The 23,171-nt window shown below is 41.0% G+C and overlaps 1 protein-coding gene and 2 long non-coding RNA genes across 3 annotated transcripts; all 3 read right to left on the bottom strand.

Annotated features, from left to right (window-relative positions):
* Positions 1 to 3,276: 3,276 nt before the first annotated feature.
* On the bottom strand, positions 3,277 to 8,816 carry LOC138960975 (uncharacterized). Its single transcript, XR_011454107.1, has 3 exons — positions 8,727 to 8,816; positions 6,932 to 7,102; positions 3,277 to 4,439 (listed from the first exon to the last, which is right to left on the bottom strand). It is a non-coding gene; the product is annotated as an uncharacterized lncRNA (long non-coding RNA).
* Positions 8,817 to 12,178: 3,362 nt separating this feature from the next.
* LOC138960983 (uncharacterized) lies at positions 12,179 to 18,247 on the bottom strand. Its single transcript, XR_011454111.1, has 3 exons — positions 17,898 to 18,247; positions 15,996 to 16,171; positions 12,179 to 12,510 (listed from the first exon to the last, which is right to left on the bottom strand). It is a non-coding gene; the product is annotated as an uncharacterized lncRNA (long non-coding RNA).
* Positions 12,502 to 15,971, bottom strand: LOC138960964 (uncharacterized). The gene is made up of 2 exons (XM_070332593.1): positions 14,135 to 15,971; positions 12,502 to 12,866 (listed from the first exon to the last, which is right to left on the bottom strand). Exon 1 carries the CDS (start codon positions 15,220 to 15,222, stop codon positions 14,767 to 14,769), a length of 456 nt encoding a protein of 151 aa, XP_070188694.1. The 5' UTR covers positions 15,223 to 15,971; the 3' UTR covers positions 12,502 to 12,866; positions 14,135 to 14,766.
* Positions 18,248 to 23,171: the final 4,924 nt, after the last annotated feature.

Genomic DNA, 23,171 nt, shown 5'->3' with positions numbered 1-23,171 from the left:
GGGTCAATGCAACAAATAGTGCTCAGCAGTCTCCCTTGGGTAACCGCACTCACATTTGGGGCAATCCTTGAGGTGCCGCTGACATAAATCAAAACTGATTCAAATCACTCATACCAATACGCAGTCTGCAATGATGGACTTGTTCAAATCTATCTATCTCCAAAATAATAATGACATGGTACTTTAAAATCAACGTTGATTGCAGTAAAGTAATTGACTGACAATTAAGGCTGTATGTGGGGTGCCTAAAATGAGAACTTTTCTTATTTCCGAATATTTTTTGTGGGCGCAGAAGCTTATAGTGGCACGGGGCAAATGGTATTGTTTTTTCTGGAGGGGGATCAGACAATATAAAACCAATTAGAGGCCGAGTTGCCTGACAGAAAGGCCAACTCGAGCCCCAGTCCATGCCGGTTACATGTAATTAGCTATGCACAAATTTGAGATCGATACCCAAGCTTACTGAGCATTCTTTGCGTTATTTTAATTTTCTCGTTTTTCTTAAAAAAATTATAAAAAAAGGGAATGGTTTTGTTAATGTCATTTTATTATGTCATTATCTAGTCAGCATAAATGACTTTTATGGATACAGGAGAGAGTGTTAAAATGTGAAGATTTGTGGTTTGTGGTCATCTGCTTGACCACTTAAAATTTTGTTTATTTGATGATACGTTTTGTTTGGTGTTCCCGCTTGAATGTGACAGTAAGTTGTACAATTTTACTGTGTGTGTGTGTTACTGTGTGTGTGTGTTACTGTGTGTGTGTGTGTGTGTGTGTGTGTGTGTATTTGTGTGTGTGTGTGTGTGGTGTGTGTGTGTGTGTTCGGTAACCGCGACTTTGCACAGCGGGACCACCTTATTTTGTCACGTATAGTATATTTTTTATTCAATCTGGAGCTTTATTGAATAAAGTGCCCATTTCAATCACAACTCTGGTCTGGTCTTATTGTCAGTGTTGCATAAATGATTTTATGTGAGCTTGTGAACATACAAAGAAAAAAGAAAGAAACATTCTGTGTCGAAATATCTTGACTAAAAATCAGGCGGAAGACTACACCTGTTGCATATCCTATCATGTGCAGGCAATTATAACTGAGGGCGGAAGCGACAATGATTGTTTTTCCCTCAGATAACATTAATTTGTAGAGACGGAAAAGGAACACGCACATTCTGGAACTGATTTGTGTAAATAACTAAGAGGGTGTATTGTCTGTTTTGTGAAACGGTCCTCACACATTTGCAAAGTTCCACAGTTAGGCAGCTGAATTAAAGCATTACATAATGCATAGTGTAAACTCTAGGCCTACTTCAAGGTCTTATTACTTCAAGATGCATACACGTGCTGTTGTATCTGTTGGTGCTGCGCTTGCCGGACACCAGTGCTGATTAAAATGGCTTAGATTGTTACTAATTTGAAACTACAGTATGTCCTTTTACGCGTTGTGACAACTTTTGTTGGTACCGATGATTTATAAAAAGACTTTTATCACAGGTTTATTTCGTATCAAACATTTATACTTACCTTCAAGTTCGAGTTTACCTTTACTTCCACGAGGAGAGTCTCTCTGTGCGCGCGCGCGCATGTGTGTCACACGGTGTGTGCCGTGTGTGTGTGTATGTGTGCGTGCGTGCGCGCTTAAAGATTCTTGATTTTGGAACATAAGCAGTTTATCTGTAATTATGGAGTTGTGTGTGTTTACATGTCTGCGTGTTCTTTACCCCCTCCTTCCGGCAGTACGGCTTTAGAGTCATTTTGTTCCTCCCCTCAAAGCAGAAAACAGCATTGTTTTAAAACATTAAAAAACAAGAAGGGCAAAGCCCATACGACTCACATGCTTGACCTTGACATGACCTTGACCTTCAGGGTCAAGGTCAAATAACTAAACCTAGCAATGACATCATACACTAAGAACTGCTTTACACATTTTTCCTACCAAAATACATGTGACCTTGACCCAAGGTCATTCAAGGTCATGCAACACAAAGCTGTTAATTCAAGACATAGGAAGTACAATGGTGCTTATTGGCTCTTTCTACCATGAGATATGGTCACTTTTAGTGGTTCACTACCTTATTTTGGTCACATTTCATAAGGGTCAAAGTGACCTTGACCATGATCATATGTGACCAAATGTGTCTCATGATGAAAGCATAACATGTGCCCCACATAATTTTTAAGTTTGAAACAGTTATCTTCCATAGTTCAGGGTCAAGGTCACTTCAAAATATGTATACAATCCAACTTTGAAGAGCTCCTGTGACCTTGACCTTGAAGCAAGGTAAACCAAACTGGTATCAAAAGATGGGGCTTACTTTGCCCTATATATCATATATAGGTGAGGTATTGAATCTCAAAAACTTCAGAGAAAGTGGGAAAAATGTGAAAAATAGCTGTTTTTTAGGCAACATTTATGGCCCCTGCGACCTTGACTTTGAAGCAAGGTCAAGATGCTATGTATGTTTTTTGGGGCCTTGTCATCATACACCATCTTGCCAAATTTGGTACTGATAGACTGAATAGTGTCCAAGAAATATCCAACGTTAAAGTTTTCCGGACGGACGGACGGACGACTCGGGTGAGTACATAGACTCACTTTTGCTTCGCATGTGAGTCAAAAAAAGGATTGTATGTGAGTGTGAGTCATATCTTTTAAGAACCGAATCATAGCACCACAAGGTTCAAATATGTGCACAAATAGTGCAAAGCAACAATTAGTAAAGCAGCATATGGCCATTACTGGAGACACTGCTTATTGTATCGATCATTCTGCAGACATCACACTCTGGAGAAAATAAAACATGACAGAACTCAGTACTGATGTTCTCTGTAAACCATGATTTACATCTTTTACCTTATTCCATACGACATTGTGAGTTTTGCCGTTGTTTCCCTGATAATAAGTCTTGTACTAAGGCACTGTTTGTTTTTCCTCAGTTAATATTCAGAATTTTGCCATGTTTGTTGTTGTTGTTGGCGTGCTTCTTTAATTTAGGTTTGTTGTTGTTGTTTGTTTAAAACACTCAAACATACGCACACATCACACTTTAACTTTTTAAGTTATAATAAGTATTGCATTCAGCCACTGTTTTTTTTTCTCATTTGATATTCTGATTTTTGCCAGTTTTTTGTAATTTGTTTTTTGTTGTGCTGGTTTGATTTAGGTTTGTCGTTGTTTGTTTAACACACACTCAAACACACACACACTAAACAAACACACACACACACACACCACCACCACCACCACCACAAGAATAGGTTTACACTCACTTTTTCCTCCACGTTTTAATTTTGGCAATATCATTAACCCAGGATTGCAAAGCAGGGATCATTTGTCAATTTCATAACAACGTACATACAATTTCAGCTGGTTACTGCAATAAAATGTGCATCATCACAGGTTTCTGCTGGAATGACAGTGTCTTATGTGTCAACACAAAATACACACACACAAAATGGGTGTGCCTGTGGTGCTGCATGCCCCATAATAGATCTTAACTTCACCCTCTAAACCTCCCTGCAGATGCATGTTCTGTGCACAAAAATAGCCTTTTAAAATATGCAGTATACCAAATAAAAATGCAGACGACATTTCTACATTTGCTGGGGGGGTTGTGCTGTATTAGAATTATTTATCAAATAATTAAAGTTAACCAAAGTATATGTAATAAAACCAAGGAGTCCTCTGTTAAGTAGCTCAACACAATGATCGCAGCCCAGGGTGCTAACACAGTTTGGGTATGTTGTTCAAGACTTGGAAGGTCAAGGTTTTAAAGTATGCTTCAGTAACGGAATCTTATAACAAAGCTAAAACATTTACCACTGAAGCAAAACCATCTCTGAACAATTCAAAATTGTCACACGTACTAGTTTTACATTTTAAGGATCTTGCCAAGTGCATATCTTTTTATTATGAAAAATTTGTATTGCAAACAAAAGAAAACACAATGTCTTGTGATCTGTAAATGTTCTTGATACTTAATACATTACAGGGAACCTTATAAATTGTTCAAGTGAAGTACTGTAAACCTTTCTGCCCTTAAAGTAGATTCATGCCCTTCTGTGTGGGCACCTTCTTCTTCCTCTTCAGTGTTTGCATTTGGATGTGTGCTCTCTGGCCAAGTCTTGTTGCACAGGGGTGGCAAGGAAAGGCCACCCTCTCAGAACGTGTTGCAGAGTCTGTTCTTCCTACCCTAGCCACAGTCGCACGCTGTAGGTGCAAAACCTATCCTTTTGAGGTGTACCTTCAGACAGCAGTGTCCTGTGCGAAGGCGGAAGATGGCTCTCTGTTCTGTGTGAGTAAGATGGGGATATGGTCTTGAATGAGCTGGTATCTGTCTGTCTTTTTTTTTTAATATAGACATCAAAGAAGCTCCAGCACCAGCCAAGTGTTGACTGTTTTCTTTATGCGTAACCTAGTCCTGGCAGCAGCTGTTGTCCATCTGTAAACAAGCAAGATCATTATTATAATATATTGATGGTGTATTTGTTTTACCAGAAAGACGAGTAAAATACCACTCAATTTTTGTTTCAGTAATGAGGCATACATGCAGTTGAACGATCATATCTTGTGATATCTGCCCTCTGAAAAAAACCTACTATTCAAAATGTACTTTTACATCTTGCTTTTTTAACTTAGGCTTTTGAAGATCCACATTACCACCTAAAAGGAGCCTGGCGATACTGGCATGCTTTAATTAAGATGACGTGTTACTCAGAAATAGTGCTTTTAGTTATGCGCTGTAGAAATCTCCTTAATAAATAAATAAATACTGGTGGTGGTTCGCTGCAAAGCATAACCTGATATGATTTCTTCATAGCACCTGACTGGAAATGAAGTTTCATACAATAAAAACTATACTGCGCCAGATTTACAGCAGTTCTGTTGAATTCACAGTCAGAAAAGTTCAAGGCTGTCCTCAACATTCTATGCTCACACACACACACACACAAACACAAATACACACACACATGACTTGACTTGACCTAGCAAGGTTATGTGATGCTTAAATCATCTGTCTTGCCACTATTTCATCACAAGTAACCACTGTGTTTATTGCTGGTATGTGCCCAAGTGGAGGGATAGTCTTACCCCATGTAAAAAAAAAAAAAAAAAGCCTGGCAGGTGATCTGAGATGCCTTTAATAACACAAAGCTGCCTCTGTAAACAATTCTGCTTTTACACATGCTATCCCTTAACTTGGATTCATACCAAAAATCAAGCCTAGCTTCATAGGAAACAGTCAGAATGTTGCTTCAGCATTTAGAATTATAATCTTATTCCATGTACACGCCTTGGAAAATCTGACTCGATCACTACAGGAAGAAGTCAGTGTGTTGATTGTTCATATGTGACCAAGTTGAGGGATGAGCTTATCCTATGTTAAAGCCTGGCCTGAACTGAGACAGTGAAGAGAAGTAGTGTAATGCTTTCTTTGTAAGCAATAGATTCAACATCTCAGATCTGGTCAGGCCTATACAAATGCCATCCCTCAACTTGGTCCATACAACAATCATGTGCCTGGCTAGAGAGTGGGGATTTGTTGTTCTCTTTTTCGAAATCCAAAATAAGCAAAATCAGGTCTTAACAAGTCGCGTAAGGCGAAAATACAATATTTAGTCAAGTAGCTGTCGAACTCACAGAATGAAACTGAACGCAACGCAACGCAGCAAGACCGTATACTCGTAGCATCGTCACTCCACCGCCCGTGGCAAAGGCAGTGCACGTGGAATTGACAAGAAGAGCGGGGTATTCGTTGCGCTGAGAAGGATAGCACGCTTTTCTGTACCTCTCTTCGTTTTAACTTTCTGAGCGTGTTTTTAATCCAAACATATCATATCTATATATTTTTGGAATCAGGAACCGACAAGGAATAAGATGAAAGTGTTTTTAAATTGATTTCGAAAAAAAAATTTTGATAATAATTTTTATATATTTAATTTTCAGAGCTTGTTTTTAATCCGAATATAACATATTTATATGTTTTTGGAATCAGCAAATGATGGAGAATAAGATAAACGTAAATTTGGATCGTTTTATAAATTTTTATTTTTTTTTACAATTTTCCGATTTTTAATGACCAAAGTCATTAATTAATTTTTAAGCCACCAAGCTGAAATGCAATACCGAACCCCGGGCTTCGTCGAAGAGTACTTGACCAAAATTTCAACCAATTTGGTTGAAAAATGAGGGCGTGACAGTGCCGCCTCAACTTTCACGAAAAGCCGGATATGACGTCATCAAAGACATTTATCAAAAAAATGAAAAAAAACGTTCGGGGATTTCATACCCAGGAACTCTCATGTCAAATTTCATAAAGATCGGTCCAGTAGTTTAGTCTGAATCGCTCTACACACACACACACACACACAGACAGACGCACATACACCACGACCCTCGTTTCGATTCCCCCTCGATGTTAAAATATTTAGTCAAAACTTGACTAAATATAAAAAGGAGCAAGTCTTAAAATGGGAGTGAATTTACAGATGTTATGAACAAGAAGTCTGCGTAAACAGGGTCATTAATAGGAAGGAGTCTTAGATTGGGGTGTCTTAAAAGGGGCAGGGGTGGGGTGGTGTGTGTGTAGGGGGGGGGGGGGAGTCCACAGTAATGACCATAAAATAATCAAAATAATACTATTAGTCATCTTATTCTCTACCAAATTTCTAGAGGTCAAGACAATGATACAGATTTTTTACTTGTGTCACTGTTAGTGTCATTCTATGAATAACAGACCAATAGAAAGAGAGAGAAAGAGAGCTCTGTGGTTTTTTTTTTACCTGGGTTCATGCTCAGTTGCTTGAAAATTGACTTGTCAGAGGTTCTTTTTCAGCCTTACACCCACATGCAAGAGAACTTGTACCAGATAATGAAATAAGTGAACTTTGAAGTGCATTCATAATTAAAGCCCAATCATGTGGTTTAACCTACCTAGTCTTGAAAAGCCTGTCCGAGGAAACAGAACAAGCACCCTTCCGCAGACCTTCCTAACTGGCGAGTCTTGGTTGTAACCGCACACTTTCTAAAGTAGTCCACAAGCAGTTCCATGTGCCTATGGTTTCACTGGAACCAGCCCCTTTGTGTACCTGTGATCTGGATGAGCTGCAACACATAAAACTTTCATATGAACACTATGTCATAAGTACACCAGTTAGCATACATCAAACACTGAGGAGCATCACAAGATATGTTCTAAGGAGGTAACAACTATTGTCACAAAGTGTTTATGATACAGCCACAGGCACATGGCACTGAGTGGTCAATTGGTGAGGGGGGTGGGGGGGGGGGGCAGAAGTTTTGCTCAGTCTTGTCTACTGATACAACACTTTGTGGTGGTGTAAGGCAGGGAATCACACCCTAACCACTGGCCCCGCCCACCTCAGGTGTCGAGTGCCTGAGGATACATCAGTCCCAGTCATGGCTGGCCCCCGGTTTGACCAGACAACTGCCATGTATGGGTACATTTACTTTACAGTACAGATTAGTTTTCAATAGCAATGACATCATGGACGCACACCTGCCCAACACTGACACCGACAGCAAAATCAGCGACCAAACGTGATAAAGAGTAACTAATCGTCACAAACATCAAAATGCTTTGCATTAATTTTCTTGAAGAGGTCATTCTTAACCAGATAATCATTTCTAGGCAATTGAAGATTATTATTCCACCTACAGGCTATCACTCCTATGGCTGTTACTTGTAACACATTTCATTTCTTAAAATATGTTTTGTAAAGTACATACGTGTAGATTTCACTAAAAGGCACATTCCTTCTCATGAAAACAATTTGGCTCACCGTCTCAGATCTGGTAGGGCTTTAAAATGGGATAAGACATGATCTCTTAACTTGTTCACATACCCCAAAAAGTGCGATTGTGTTATGAATAAATGCTGTAAAAGCTACCTGTACTAGTTCATTAAAAAAACAAATCACAAAATGTCACTTCACCACAGCATGCAAACAGTGTGTTTATTTCTGGTATGTGTCTAAAGGCGGAGACAGACGCACAACACAAAACCCTGTTTTCGACAAAATCACCATCTCAAAACGTCGGGGAAACACATGTTTTTAAAGAGGGGATGTCACATGCAAAACACACAGATGAAGCGCGGTGCGTGTTTTCACAGAAATATCGGTCAGTGTCAGCTTGACCCGTCCAGCTATCGCCCTGTGTTTGAGTTTGTAAACAACACGGCTGGCAGTGCCCACTGATACGGTCAGTGTCCACTGATACGGTCAGTGTCAGCTTGACCCGTCCAGCTACCGCGCTGTGTTTGGGTTTGTAAACAACACGGCTGGCAGCGCGCCACTGATATTATTGCCTCTCTTCAATCGTGACAGGATCCATACTCTAGTTAGGATTCATGGGTCCGATACTGTAACCCTGAATCGGTACCACATCTGAGTCTGCCATTTTTTTCTATCTCCGTGGTGCCGGAAACCGAGTCACTTGAGTTGATCGTCCGCGTTCATTGGCTGACTACCAAAACGTGTTTTTAGATTTTAGAGCATGCTCTAAAACCCAAAACACGATGCAAAAACACGAAACAGTGTTTTCTGAAACGCGTTTTGGGGGATGTCACATGGGAAACACGCTGTTTTGTGTTTGTTTTGAAAGGAAACACTTTTGTGTTGTGCGTCTGACATGGCCTTAACACAGACACACACACACACCATACACACATACACCAAAGCAACACAAAAGCCCAAAACATGCCTACCATCTAAATGAGGATATCCAGTTCCAACTGTCTTCTGCCAATATAACACTGCCAGAGACACCATGGTGTAGAAAGTCAGTTTAAAGAGACACTACCTGGAAGAAAAATATATATAATAATAATAAAACACCCAGTGCAATAGACATACTTTCTCGTTAAAGGCTTACTTTACTATGTAAAAACATTTTGCTTCACAGTCTCAGATCTTGTCAGGCTTTTACTTGGGATAAGATCATCCCTCTACTCGGACGCATACCAACATAGATCAGCTTGAATGTTCGTGAAAATATTTCATCCCACATTTTGAGTTAACTCACCACAGCAAGCAGTCACTGAATATATATTTTATTTTTTGGTATGTGGCCAAAATGAGGGATTCCATGTTAAAGCATAGCCATATAATATCTGAGACAGTGACCCACACTATAGTGACAAGGCAAGTGTGCCTTTAAATTGTAAACTGTTATATATATGTGCATTTTGACTTCTTCATAAATTATAACCCTGATGCAGGCAGTCATCAGTAGTGGTTTAGTACCTAGAATGAGAAAAGAATGAACTTGCAAGAAAGAAACTGAGTCAAAATCAAAATCCCTTTAAATTACAAACTAGATTCCACGGGGCAGACAGGGTTTGAAGTTAGAAAGCCCTGAAAATAACTCTGCTATTTGAAATTGACTAATAGTATTAACTTATAACGTCATACATGATACAAACAAATGAACAAAGGCTTTTGAAGATCCATATCCAATCCTGCTACACAAAGGCACAAGCAGAGGTTGAAATTGCCAGGGTCATTTTCCATCCCCATGTAGCCTGGATTTAATTACTGGCATGTTTTTTTTAAAGAGGTGTGTCACTCAGAATGACTGGAGATGGTTCATTCAATGCAGAGCATAATATACCATTGATTTCTTCATGCCATCTGATTTCCCGGTGAATTCACAGGGCAAGAACAATTCAAGACTGGCCTCAACATTTTATGCTGACTGTAAATTGTAATTATATAATATATCCACCCTAACTAACTGGTACACTACTCACTTGCTCTGGCGGACTTCTTTTTCCAACATCATAAATCTGTTATTTGTACTTTAGCCTTTTGTGGTAAAATATTCTCATTACCAGTTGCACTCACAATCTGTTGCTAGTGTATTTTGGAAATGATCAAAAGCTTTACTTGTGTTCTATAACAGCACCATGTCACTGTTGCGGGAAGAACTTGATGAGGCAGGGCTTGGTAATAACTGAGACCTGCAAGTAAACAAAACATATTTAGAATCTCATCATGTGTTATTTCGTTATATTTATGTCATAAGGTCTTACATTGCAATAACAAACACACACATAACTTAACTTAGCAAGGTGTTCTATGTGCTAAGAATAAGAGTAATTGTTTAATGAATTAACGCTGAAGAAGCTACTAGTTGCTTAAACAAATTCATAGCAAAATGTCACTTGATCACCACATCAAGCACACTGTATGTTCATTTCTGGTATGTATGCAATGTAGGGATGATCTTGTTCCATGTAAAATCCTAGCTCAGCTGATCTCTCTCAACTTGGATTCATACCACACATTAGGAGCCTGGCTGTTTCTGTTCAGTGGGCATTTCTCCATTTGTTTTATTTGAATGCATTTCTTAAAAAGAACACTTCCTCTGCACAGCAAGCAGTCAGGATGTTATATGAAGTCTTATATCGCGCGCGTATCTCCAGACTCGGACTCAAGGCGCAGGGATTTATTTATGCCGTGTGAGATGGAATTTTTTTACACAATACATCACGCATTCACATCGACCAGCAGATCGCAGCCATTTCGGCGCATATCCTACTTTTCACAGCCTATTATTCCAAGTCACACGGGTATTTTGGGTGGACATTTTTATCTTTGCCTATACAATTTTGCCAGGAAAGACCCTTTTGTCAATCGTGGGATCTTTAACGTGCACACCCCAATGTAGTGTACACGAAGGGACCTCGGTTTTTCTTCTCATCCGAAAGACTAGCACTTGAACCCACCACCTAGGTTAGGAAAGGGGGGAGAAAATTGCTAACGCCCTGACCCAGGGTCGAAATCGCAACCTCTCGCTTCCGAGCGCAAGTGCGTTACCACCCGACCACCCAGTCCTTTTTGTTCCAAATCAAACGTTGTTTTGCTCCAACCAAGACTGCAGATCTTGGCAAACATGTGGCGTAAAAACTAGATTTGATGACCTTACCCGTACTCACCCTGAAAAGTGCCGATCTAGATTTTGCTATTTTAACAGAGGGGACAGAGGTTGTACCTCTCCTCATGCAGACACCGCATAACAAATATATGTAACAAATCCAGTTGCAACACTGTAGTTTCATTGCTTAATTTCATTGACTGATTGAGTCAGCAGTAGTTAGTACTACATGTCATTATGATTACACCAGTATTAGTGAGTATTACAATTGGAGCAATCTGCAGAATTGTTACCAATACATCATCATAACAGGAATTCCTCAGTGCATGAGACATTGGTGTGTAGACATATAATACATAAATATGTAGATCTTTAAAACATTCAATGAGTCATGGGACTAAAAACTGCTAAAGCCTTATGTGGCAACATCGCAAACAAACAAAATTAACCAACCACAAAGTATGTCAACCTCATGGCCCTTGTACTTGTAGTTCAAGTTGTACTGTTGTACTAGCCAACAGACATAAAAAGGAACTTAGCTCAGTAGGTGTTGATTGCTCTGCGTCATTATCAATATCATGATGCTGAGAGTCGAAATGCAGTTCAAACAGACAGAACAAAATGGAATCTTTGAATGAAAAAAAAAAGTAATTTGTATGGTCATGGTGTTGAAGTTTTGAACTTTAGCGTTGTAAATTCATTGCTCCGAATCAACTGCAATCTAACCCTCCGATTTATGTCCTAAGTCATACATACCTTTGGAGTTTTACGGAATGGGTATAACGTCCTTTCATCTAATGATCCACTGTGGGATTTTGCCCAGTCGCCGTCACCGTCTCCTTGACCTTCACCTTGGAGTCCTTGCTGGGTTGAATCGGCTGAGGAGCGAACCCGGTGTAGGATCCGGTCCGGTCCCCCCTCTGAAGTAGTCCCCCGGGGGACCAAATCGTGGCAAAAACTGCTCTATAATGGTCCCCCCTTAGACATCCAGCTTCGTTTTCGACTGGTCCCCCGGGGCGATTTTGGTCCCCCCCTCGCATCCAAAATAGGCCCCCTCTCGAACTGGTCCCCCTCTTTTCTAACCAATGTAGATCGAGCTATGTCAGTATTTATTTTTAACTTTATTGTTCCAAAACTTTATTGTCCCCACAGGGCCATAGGAACTTTTCTTTTAGTTTTTTTTTTTCGATTTATGTGCTTGTTGTTATTTGTGTGTGTGTGAGATATATTTGTTTGGTTGTGTTCTTGTTTCTTTCAGTTTTTTTTTTGCATTGGTTCTTTTTGTTTCTGTTTGTTTATGAGATGGTTGTACCGAATACTGAACATTAAATATTACTAGAATTTCAAACAATAAATAAATAAGTCAATCAATATTCTCTCTCTCTCTCTCTCTCTCTCTCTCTCTCTCTCTCTCTCTCTCTCTCTCTCTCTCTCTCTCTCTCTCTCTCTCTCTCTCTCTCTCTCCCCCTCACTCTCTATCTCTCTCTCTCTCTAGCAAAACCTGAAATATACATTTACGTTCTTTGACAAGAAAAACTTTATTTCAAAAGTAAACTTGATCTTTCCATTTCCACATTGGACTCTCATGAGGATTATTTGGTAGTCCAGTCAAACTGTGTCAAAGAAACAAGAAATGAAACAAGAAACAGTTAATGAATAGCAAAGAGTTGCAACAGAAATTGTTAACGCAACATAAATGTAAATTAATAAATTGTTAATCCCACATCTTGTCCTGAAATGAGCAAAATAATAATAGCAAAGTACCAAACAAACTTCTACCGTACTGTCTTTGCATGAAACGTCATCGAATGCATCAAAGTCCACATTTCCTGTCAATTTTTTTAAACTGGAAATAGCATTTAGAGAATAACATCAAAGACCAAGTATCTAATATTTTCTATACAACGCCATAGAAAAAATATTTCTTCAAAACTAAGTAAGTGTCCATGACATGAAAACTAGTTGCCACCTTTGGCTTTCAGCGTACTTCAAGTAGATTATTTGGTATGTCCAGTCAAACTGTGTCAAAGAAACAAGAAATGAAACAAGAAACAGTTAATGAATAGCAAAGAGTTGCAACAGAAATTGTTAACCAGAGCGCTGTGCACTTTATAACGCAACATAAATGTAAATTAATAAATTGTTAATCCCACATCTTGTCCTGAAATGAGCAAAATAATAACAATAGCAAAGTACCAAACAAACTTCTACCGTACTGTCTTTGCATGAAACGTCATTGAATGCATCAAAGTCCACATTTCCTGTCAATTTTTTGAGTCACTTGAGAAAAAGTGACTCTATGTAATCGGTCAGCATCAAAGGAAAAATTAGACATTTTATATCTTTGACAAAGTTCATCGGATGTGATTGAAACTTTGTAGGATTATTCTTTACATCAAAGTATTTACATCTGTAGCCTTTTACGAACGTTATCAGAAAAACAAGGGAGATAACTAGCCTTTTCTGTTCGGCAACACACAACTTAACGTTGGGCTTTTCTCGGAAACTATAAAAGTGACCGGGCTCAAATTTTATGTGAACGTGACTCCCAGTGACCTCTACACTTTGACGTCTGCTTTGGTGACCTTTGACCTTTTTCAAGGTCACAGGTATGTCTTGAAGGAAAAAAATTGAAATATCATATCTCTGAAACTATTCATCGGATTTGATTCAAACTTTATAGGATTATTCTTTACATCAAATTATTTACATCTGTAGCTTTTTACAAACGTTATCGGAAACACAGGGGAGATAACTAGCCTTTCCTGTTCGTCAACACACAACTTAACGTTGGGCTTTTCTCGTAAACTATAAAAGTGACACAGCTCTAAGAGTAACAAATGTTAGTGTGTCTACTGTTAATATGATTGCTTCGAAAAAAAATTAATGATGCTAGTTTATGTGAATTAAGTTATTGATGGGGTTTGTTTATGTGAGATTAATGAGAGTATTTTTAATGCCAAGGTAAATATTTTGTTGCTCGATCCATGCAATCTCATTCTTCAGGTATGCATTGTGTTGTGAATAGCAATTTCTTCCTGTCCATCTGATGCCTCATATAATATTCAGAACTGCGAAAGTGACTCGATCGAGCGTTTGCTCTTCTTGTTTAAACTGGAAATAGCATTTAGAGAATAACATCAAAGACCAAGTATCTAATATTTTCTATACAACACCATAGAAAAAATATCTCTTCAAAATTAAGTAAGTGTCCATGACATGAAAACTAGTTGCCACCTTTGGCTTTCAGCTTACTTCAAGTAGACAGTCAAGACTGAGTACCAGTGTCTCAAATCATGACCCTTGCAACAACAAAAACAGCAGAAGACTAACAGTTCTGGTCTAAGGAGTGACACAAAAAACAGGAGCAAAGTGATGTCCAAGATTCATTATATAAATTGCTCTGTCTGTTTTCAATAGGGCCGATTGCCAAACTGGCCCGTATTTCAGCCACCGAGGTTGTCGGCCTGGAGCCTCTCTTGTGAACACATACACGGGCGTGTCCAAGAGGGTGGCTGCAGCAAATATCTCAACCTCGGTGGCCCAAGTACGGTCGTTTCTCATGTTTGATGTCGCGACGTAATTTTCACGTGCGCTCGTTTCGTAGAAGCGTTTGTCATTCTTTTCAATCCAATCGCAAATGATATTTCGGAATTCCTTATATTTCGACTCAGTCCCCAAAAGCACAAAGCTCACAGACCGGAAAAAACAATTCCCATCTCCTTTTACGCTAACGGGATCGAGAGGTGTAGCCGTAATGTCAACTTCAACACTTTTTCTTGAGGGGTGCCGCCTGAAAATTCTGGGGAAATTCAAACTGGAGGCCCGATCCTTTTGCCAGGCACCATCAACGGGGTGGAACTTCATTCTCAATGGCGGCTGGCAAGAGGGGTCATCCTGTGGATGATAGGAGGGGTCAGCCTGTGGAGCATGGGAGGGGTCAGCCTGTGGAGCATGGGAGGGGTCAGCCTGTGGATGATAGGAGGGGTCAGCCTGTGGAGCATGGGAGGGGTCAGCATGTGGAGCATGGGAGGGGTCAGCCTGTGGAGCATGGGAGGGGTCAGCCTGTGGATGATAGGAAGGGTCAGCCTGTGGAGCATGGGAGGTGTCAGCCTGTGGAGCATGGGAGGGGTCAGCCTGTGGATGATAGGAGGGGTCAGCCTGCGGAGCATGGAAGGGGTCAGCCTGTGGAGCATGGGAGGGGTCAGCCTGTGGATGATAGGAGGAGTCAGCCTGTGGAGCATGGGAGGGGTCAGCATGTGGAGCATGGGAGGGGTCAGCATGTGGAGCATGGGAGGGGTCAGCGTTGTCCTGTGTACGATCATGGAACAATTTGACGTTGCTGATATTGTAGAGATTCTTCAGTATTTTCCCACTGTTAGTGTTCTTCAGTTGAAGTCGACCCTTCGGCAACACACTTATGACCTCATATGGCCCGACGAATCTTGGTGCCATCTTGCCTCCCATTCTGTGTACTCGTGCAGCATTGATGATTAAGACTTTGTCTCCGATTCGGAACCCGTGGTCATATGCACGCCTGCTGTCATAGTAGTCTTTCTGCTTCTTCTGCGCCCTTGAAATGTTTTCACCAATTTTGTTCTTGACTTCCTCGTGAATCCCCTTCATAGTGTCCATGATTTCTTCGTTCAGATCTTGCTCGTTGGCATCACCAGTGACGTCAAATGGTAGTGTTGCCTGCTCACCATACAATGCCAAAAAGGGTGAAAACTGTGTAGACTTGTGAACGGATGTTCGGTAGTCAACAGGGCTGCTGGCAAGAGTTCATCCCAATCATCATTGTCTGTGATCTTTACCAAAGTGTCTTTGAGTGTCCTATTGTCCCTCTCCCGTTGGCCGTTCGTCTGAGGGTGGTAGGCCGAAGAAATGCGATGGTTGATATTGAAACGGTCGGTGAGAATATCAAGCACAAAGTTAATGAACTCACGGCCTTGGTCAGTTATGAGGGAATCAAACGCGCCAAAGATGCAGATGGTTTCTTACATGAATCTGGCAACTTCCTCTGAACTCTTGCACGGGATGGCCTTGGCAACGGGAAACTTTGTAAAGTGGTCTGTGAGGGCAACAATGTACTGGTTACCTCTGTCAGTGACCTGCAAAGGTCCTATGATGTCCATTCCAACGAGGCTCCACTTCTTTTTGGGCACTGGGATGGGGCTTCTTTATGCAAGCGTTCATCTTTTGGCACACACAGCATGATCTGCAGTGGTCTTCAACCTCCTGTTTCATTCCATGCCAGAAGTAACGCTCCAAGACCTAGAGAGAAAAAAGAGTAATGAAATATTTATAAAGACATAACTGGTAGATAACAGTGTGTGTGTGTGTGTGTGTGTGTGTGTGTGTGTGTGGGGGTGGGTGGGTGTGGGTGGGTGTGTGAGAGAGAGAGAGAGAGAGAGAGAGAGAGAGAGAGAGAGAGTCAAGTCAAGTCAAGTATTTTATTGTTTTTGGCCCAGAGGGCTTTGAAACAAAGATATAACTTTAACAAAAAAAAAGGTAAGAGAGAGAGAGAGAGAGAGAGAGAGAGAGAGAGAGAGAGAGAGAGAGAGAGGAGAGCCAGCAAAGGAAATGTCTTCAATCCGGAAAATGTCCGTTATATACCGAAGACATCGGCTATACCGGAATATTTACGTTATACACGGAGTCATCGGATATAACGTCCACCAGGACAAAAGTGGCCGCTATATCCGATGTGTTGGTTATACCAGACATCGGATATAACGACACCAAAATCCATGTCCCCAGCAGAGGCGGATCAGTTCATTTTATGGGCGGGGGGTTTCCAAAAGTATATTGTGAAGATAGGCCTATGGGTGTGAAGGCGCGAAGTGCCGAGCTGACGGCGCGAAGCGCCTAGCTTGCTAGGGGGGTGCGGGGGCATGCCCCCCCGGAAAATTTTGAAAAAAGGAAGCAAAATGGTGCAATCTGGTGCATTCTGAGGATGATCATTACCAGTTTCAGGCAGCAGATTTTGTCACTGATTAGTACCCCAAAAATTGAAACTCAACCCCAAAAAACACCAATTTTTTTTTTTTTTTTTTTTTTTGGCTGGGGGGGTTTCCAGAAACCCCAGAACTCCCCCCCCCCCCCCCCTCGTCCGCCCCTGCCCAGGGTGGCAGTTATAACCGGAGTATACTGTACCTCTTCTTTTCCCACTTTTTTAAGTTTGAATGTATTTCTCGACTGGGCATAATTCCATGGTTACCGTTACTGGGGATTTTGTTTGTCAAAATCAAATGTTACGATTTTGAATTAAAAGGTTTTATATTTTTCTTGTTGTCTACGAATTTCTCACTGATTTTCAAGGTTAAAAAAAATGCTGATATCTCCGGTCTACGATTTTCTCACTGATTTTCAAGGTTTAAAAACAAACACACACACACACACACACACACACACACACACACACACACACACACACACACACAAGTATTTCTTAGGCATTCAAGCCATTTTCAATCTATATCTTCGTCCGGTATTATGTAGTGCACAGACAGCAATCTCTTTGTTTGACTATATTTTGCAGAAAATAAAATAGATCTGATCTATAATGCCGTTCAAAAGAAAAATCACATGAAATAAAATGAATAATAAATAAATAATGATAAGAAGAAATGAAACCAGTCTCTGATTCTTTCCTTTCTTTTCTCTGAAATTGCTGGTAACATTAGCCTACTAACAAGGATTTGTGGAAACCGAAACCGAAACTAGCCTCACAAGCGTCAATATATAGATCTGCTTGGGACCGTCACAGAAAAGTCCCTGGCGCTGTCGACCTGTATGCAAGAGTATTTTAGCCATTGGCATATAAGTTCAGCGCATTTTCAAATGTTCTTTCACTGAATGGCCAGTAGTTTCGGTTGTAGAGGTGGACACACATTTTTAACCACAGACACACACACACACAGACAGACAGAGAAACATACAAAACCTCGTTCCCATTCTAAAGCCTGTTAAAACTGGGAGTACAAAAACGGGTGCTCACCTTCTTATACGTCTTGTTCATCCCCAAATGTCCTCCGCTCACATAGTTGTCATGAAACTCTTGCAATATCTCTGGAACCTGGCTCCTCTTTGCCACGAGGATTCCGTCGTGGTTGAGCACATCCTCTCGAATTGTGTATTTTGCAGCAGTCTTTCTCAACTGTCTCTTTTTATATTTAGTCAAGTTTTGACTAAATATTTTAACATCGAGGGGGAATCGAAACGAGGGTCGTGGTGTATGTGCGTGTGTGCGTGTGTGCGTGTGTGTGTGTGTGTGTGTGTGTGTGTGTGTAGAGCGATTCAGACTAAACTACTGGACCGATCTTTATGAAATTTGACATGAGAGTTCCTGGGTATGAAATCCCCGAACGTTTTTTTCATTTTTTTGATAAATGTCTTTGATGACGTCATATCCGGCTTTTCGTGAAAGTTGAGGCGGCACTGTCACGCCCTCATTTTTCAACCAAATTGGTTGAAATTTTGGTCAAGTAATCTTCGACGAAGCCCGGACTTCGGTATTGCATTTCAGCTTGGTGGCTTAAAAATTAATTAATGACTTTGGTCATTAAAAATCGGAAAATTGTAAAAAAAAATAAAAATGTATAAAACGATCCAAATTTACGTTTATCTTATTCTCCATCATTTGCTGATTCCAAAAACATATAAATATGTTATATTTGGATTAAAAACAAGCTCTGAAAATTAAATATATAAAAATTATTATCAAAATTAAATTGTCCAAATCAATTTAAAAACACTTTCATCTTATTCCTTGTCGGTTCCTGATTCCAAAAACATATAGATATGATATGTTTGGATTAAAAACACGCTCAGAAAGTTAAAACAAAGAGAGGTACAGAAAAGCGTGCTATCCTTCTTAGCGCAACTACTACCCCGCTCTTCTTGTCAATTTCACTGCCTTTGCCATGAGCGGTGGACTGACGATGTTACGAGTATACGGTCTTGCTGAAAAATGGCAGCTACTTGACTAAATATTGTATTTTCGCCTTACGCGACTTGTTAACTTTAGTCACATCACGGTTTTTCCCTTTCGCGGTCAGAGGATAAGTGCCATTTTTCAAATAGTTCAACACGTTGTCATACAGAGTGTCGTCCATGATGATATTGATAGTCAATGAAAAACGAAGACTGGCTGACGGAATGAATTGTCGTGTTTGACACGAGTCACGTGACGTGTCAAGAAGCGTGGCGACCGTTTTCTCATTCCACACACACACAAAAAAAAAGAAAATAAAAAACAAAAGTATAGGCTACATAGAACGGTAAATCTACGAAGCTAAATCACTTTTAAAAGTTTAGATTTGACACTGTAACCTTCACCCAGTTCAAGATCATCTTGAATAACATCTGTACAAAAATGAAAATAATTATACATATAACAAAAGAGGTGTGTGTGTGTTTGCGTGCGTGCGTGAGTGAGTGTGCACGCATGCGTGCGTGCATAATGTGTGTGTGTGTGTGTGTGTGTTTGAGAGATGGGGGGAGGAGAGAAAGTGTGGGGGGCGAGAGAGAGAGAGTGAGAGAGATCCAGAGTCACGTTTTCTACTGAGTTGACACACACTATAACAATAAAGTTAAAATAAATACTGGCATAGCTCTACATTGGTTAGAAAAGAGGGGGACCAGTTCGAGAGGGGGCCTATTTTGGATGCAAGGGGGGGACCAAAATCGCCCAGGGGGACCAGTCGAAAACGAGGCTGGATGTCTAAGGGGGGACCATTATAGAGCCGTTTTTGCCACGATTTGGTCCCCCGGGGGACTACTTCAGAGGGGGTACCGGACCGGAGCCTACACCGGCCATGACGACTCGCAACGCGAGGAACCAGGGGAGGAATCTAGGTTTATTTTGCGTGTTTTGGGCCTGCCGACCCTACTTGTAGTCCGATCCACAACCGGCACGTAGCTTCTTTTCGCAGGGCGAAACCGCCCCCCTCGTGACTTCATGTCCGCCATGTTTCAAGTGACAAAAAAGTAGAAACGATCTAACGAATAACTTTCATTTCAAGCACAGTCAAATAAAAAAAAATTAAAAAGTACAAAAGAAGGGGTGGAGAAAATGGCATTATCAAGACAGACTCAACTCGGATAAACTAAGAGGGACTTAATAACTACTGAAGATTGAGAGCACAGCGGACGTCCTGTAAATTCCCGATCCATGTTTTCCCCTTCCCATCTCTGCTTGTAACGCTACGCAACAGGATAAGAGATATCCTGAGGGTATAAGTGATACTCCCACATACGTTGCACAACCATAATTTAACGTTACCTTATGTACGGTCCAACCGGTGTGCAATGGGTGCACCCTCTCTCTCTCTCTCTCTCTCTCTCTCTCTCTCTCTCTCTCTCTCTCTCTCTCTCTCTCTCTCTCTCTCTCTCTCTCTCTCTCTCTCTCTCTCTCTCTCCATTTATAGTATTTACTTGTTGTTGATTTTCTTGCTTCGTTCCTTTGTGAAGTCACTTTCGCGTGAGGGGAGCTTTTGAATAGGCATGGGACATAAAAACCATTGGAGTTTTTCACCTTGCATGAGAGCAATCATGTATGCAAGAGGAATTTTCTAGGGGGGACAACTGGTTATCTCTCTTTCACACCATGCGGCGGTTTTGACATTTTTAGAAGAGAAGAACAAAGGACAAGATATGAGGCTGTAATCACATGACAGTTTTCGAGTTTGTTGAATATTCACTAAAATATTTGCTTCACTTCAAAGTACAAGTATGTTGAAGCTTTGTAAATGTTTAACACTATGCATGCTGCTTTTTTCTTGCATCGCTGTTTGGTTTCAAATAAAGTGTGTGCGTTCATTTTGATTCCTCCCGCCCTGGACACAGATGCATAAGACTTGTACATCATTTCTATCTCTTGAGTATCTGACGATGTTTTTAGTTTATCTAGTATTGAGTAAAAACGAGGGTCATTTAGCTTAAACCTCGATCCACATGGTCATATACCAAAAATCAACACCCTCATTGCTTGCTAATATAACCTTGAACGGTTGAAAACGACGTTAAACACCAAATAAAGAAAAGAAAGAAATTGCTTGCTACATGGTGAGCTGGAATTGTTTTTATGTATAAATTCATTCAAAATGCCCGCTGTGCATAAACAGAACGAGGCTGTTGGTTTGTGGTATCATCGTATGTGACCAAGTGGAGGGCTGGTCTTATCCCATGTTAAAACCTGGTCAGATCTGAGATGCTTCTTCTTTTCTGCGTTCGTGGGCTGAAACTCCCACGTACACTCGTGTTTTTTGCACGAGTGGAAGTTTACGTGTATGACCGTTTTTTACCCCGCCATTTAGGCAGCCATACGCCGTTTTCGGAGGAAGCATGCTGGGTATTTTCGTGTTTCTATAACCCACCGAACTCTGACATGGATTACAGGATCGTTTTCGTGCGCACTTGGTCTTGTGCTTGCGTGTACACACGGGGGGTGTTCGGACACCGAGGAGAGTCTGCACACAAAGTTGACTCTGAGAAATAAATCTCTCGCCGAACGTGGGGACGAACTCACGCTGACAGCGGCCAACTGGATACAAATCCAGCGCGCTACCGACTGAGCTACATCCCCGCCCCGGATCTGAGATGCTGAGCCAGACTGTTTTTTCTCGGTAAGGAGTGTGCCTTTAACCGGTGACATTCTAGCTCACCATATCCTTTTACCTCAATCTCCTATGTATGAATTTTGTCTCCCCACTGCCTATCATATTTCTGTACTAATACGTCGCTTGTAAAACATTTTAGAACAGTGATCGTTTTATTTGGGGTGACGAGATGTCCTAAGCCTGTCTCACGTCCGATACAGCTGAGGTGTCAGTGAAAGATGACGACACACCTGTAGCGCTTTACCTCGTGTCAAGTGGGGAGGTTATATGACAGGCTGGCTTTATTACCTGCCGATTGCATGTCCACGTCTGTGATGCTTGCCTGCCTGATGAGTGCGTTGACAGTTGCAGGGGTGATGGGCTCTGGGTTTGCTTTCGTTTTGCTGCTTTTTTTTTTACACCCCCGGTATAGGGGTGTGTATAGGTTTCGGTCGATGTGTTTGTTTGTTTGTTTGTTTGTGTGTTTGTTTGTTTGTGTGTTTGTTTGTTTGTTTGTATGTTTGTGTGTTTGTTTGTGTTCGCAAGTAGATCTCAAGAATGAACGGACCGATCGTCACCAAACTTGGTGAACAGGTTCTATACATTCCTGAGACGGTCCTTACAAAAATTGGGACCAGTCAAACACACGGTTAGGGAGTTATTGGTGGATTTTGGTTTTTTGGGGGGATCAACTACAGTTCAAGAATGAACGGACCGATCGTCACCAAACTTGGTGAACAGGTTCGATACATTCCTGAGACGGTCCTTACAAAAATTGGGACCAGTCAAACACACGGTTAGGGAGTTATTGGTGGATTTTGGTTTTTTGGGGGATCAACTACAGTTCAAGAATGAACGGACCGATCGTCACCAAACTTGGTGAACAGGTTCGATACATTCCTGAGACGGTCCTTACAAAAATTGGGACCAGTCAAACACACGGTTAGGGAGTTATTGGTGGATTTTGGTTTTTTGGGGGGATCAACTACAGTTCAAGAATGAACGGACCGATCGTCACCAAACTTGGTGAACAGGTTCGATACATTCCTGAGACGGTCCTTACAAAAATTGGGACCAGTCAAACACACGGTTAGGGAGTTATTGGTGGATTTTGGTTTTTCGGATATTCCCGGCGTTCTGTTACCGGCTATTTTTAGAAGGTCATCGCAGTGTCCAGAACGCTTTCCTTGGACCCGTAAGTTGTCCTCACTGTAAAAGTGCAAAGGTCGAATCAATTTATAGCCACGCGATAAATACACTCTCATCTATCTCTATATATTTATACAATAGATATAGATATATATATACGGCTTCTGTGTGTGTGTGTGTGTGTTTGAGTGTGTCTGTACAAAACACCTGTGTATTGCACAGTTCTGTTTGTGATGTGGTACCTAGGGCGTCGTCGACAAGTATGGGACTCGACATGATATGATCAGGAATGGCATTATGGCCCCTCAATCATGTTCGTGCTGTTCCCATTCCACGAGTCTGGAAGGGACCTAAGCTTGACGGGTCCATGGTTCGAAGCCGGCGTACAGTGCGCCACTCAAGCCGGGTATTCGGCTCTATTTAATCCACACGTGCTGAGCATGTTTTATATTATATACATGAGACGGTATTTACAAAAAATGCGGTCAGTAGGTGTTACAGAAAGAGTTATATTGATTTGTCTT

The sequence above is a fragment of the Littorina saxatilis genome, linkage group LG1 (assembly GCF_037325665.1).
Source record: "Littorina saxatilis isolate snail1 linkage group LG1, US_GU_Lsax_2.0, whole genome shotgun sequence".
In the NCBI taxonomy this organism is placed as follows: domain Eukaryota; kingdom Metazoa; phylum Mollusca; class Gastropoda; order Littorinimorpha; family Littorinidae; genus Littorina; species Littorina saxatilis.
This window is presented reverse-complemented; position numbering and strand designations above follow the sequence as displayed.

Bases quoted from the DNA above. Each gene is read 5' to 3' on its own strand.
- LOC138960964 (XM_070332593.1), bottom strand. From the start codon at position 15,222: ATGATCGTACACAGGACAACGCTGACCCCTCCCATGCTCCACATGCTG.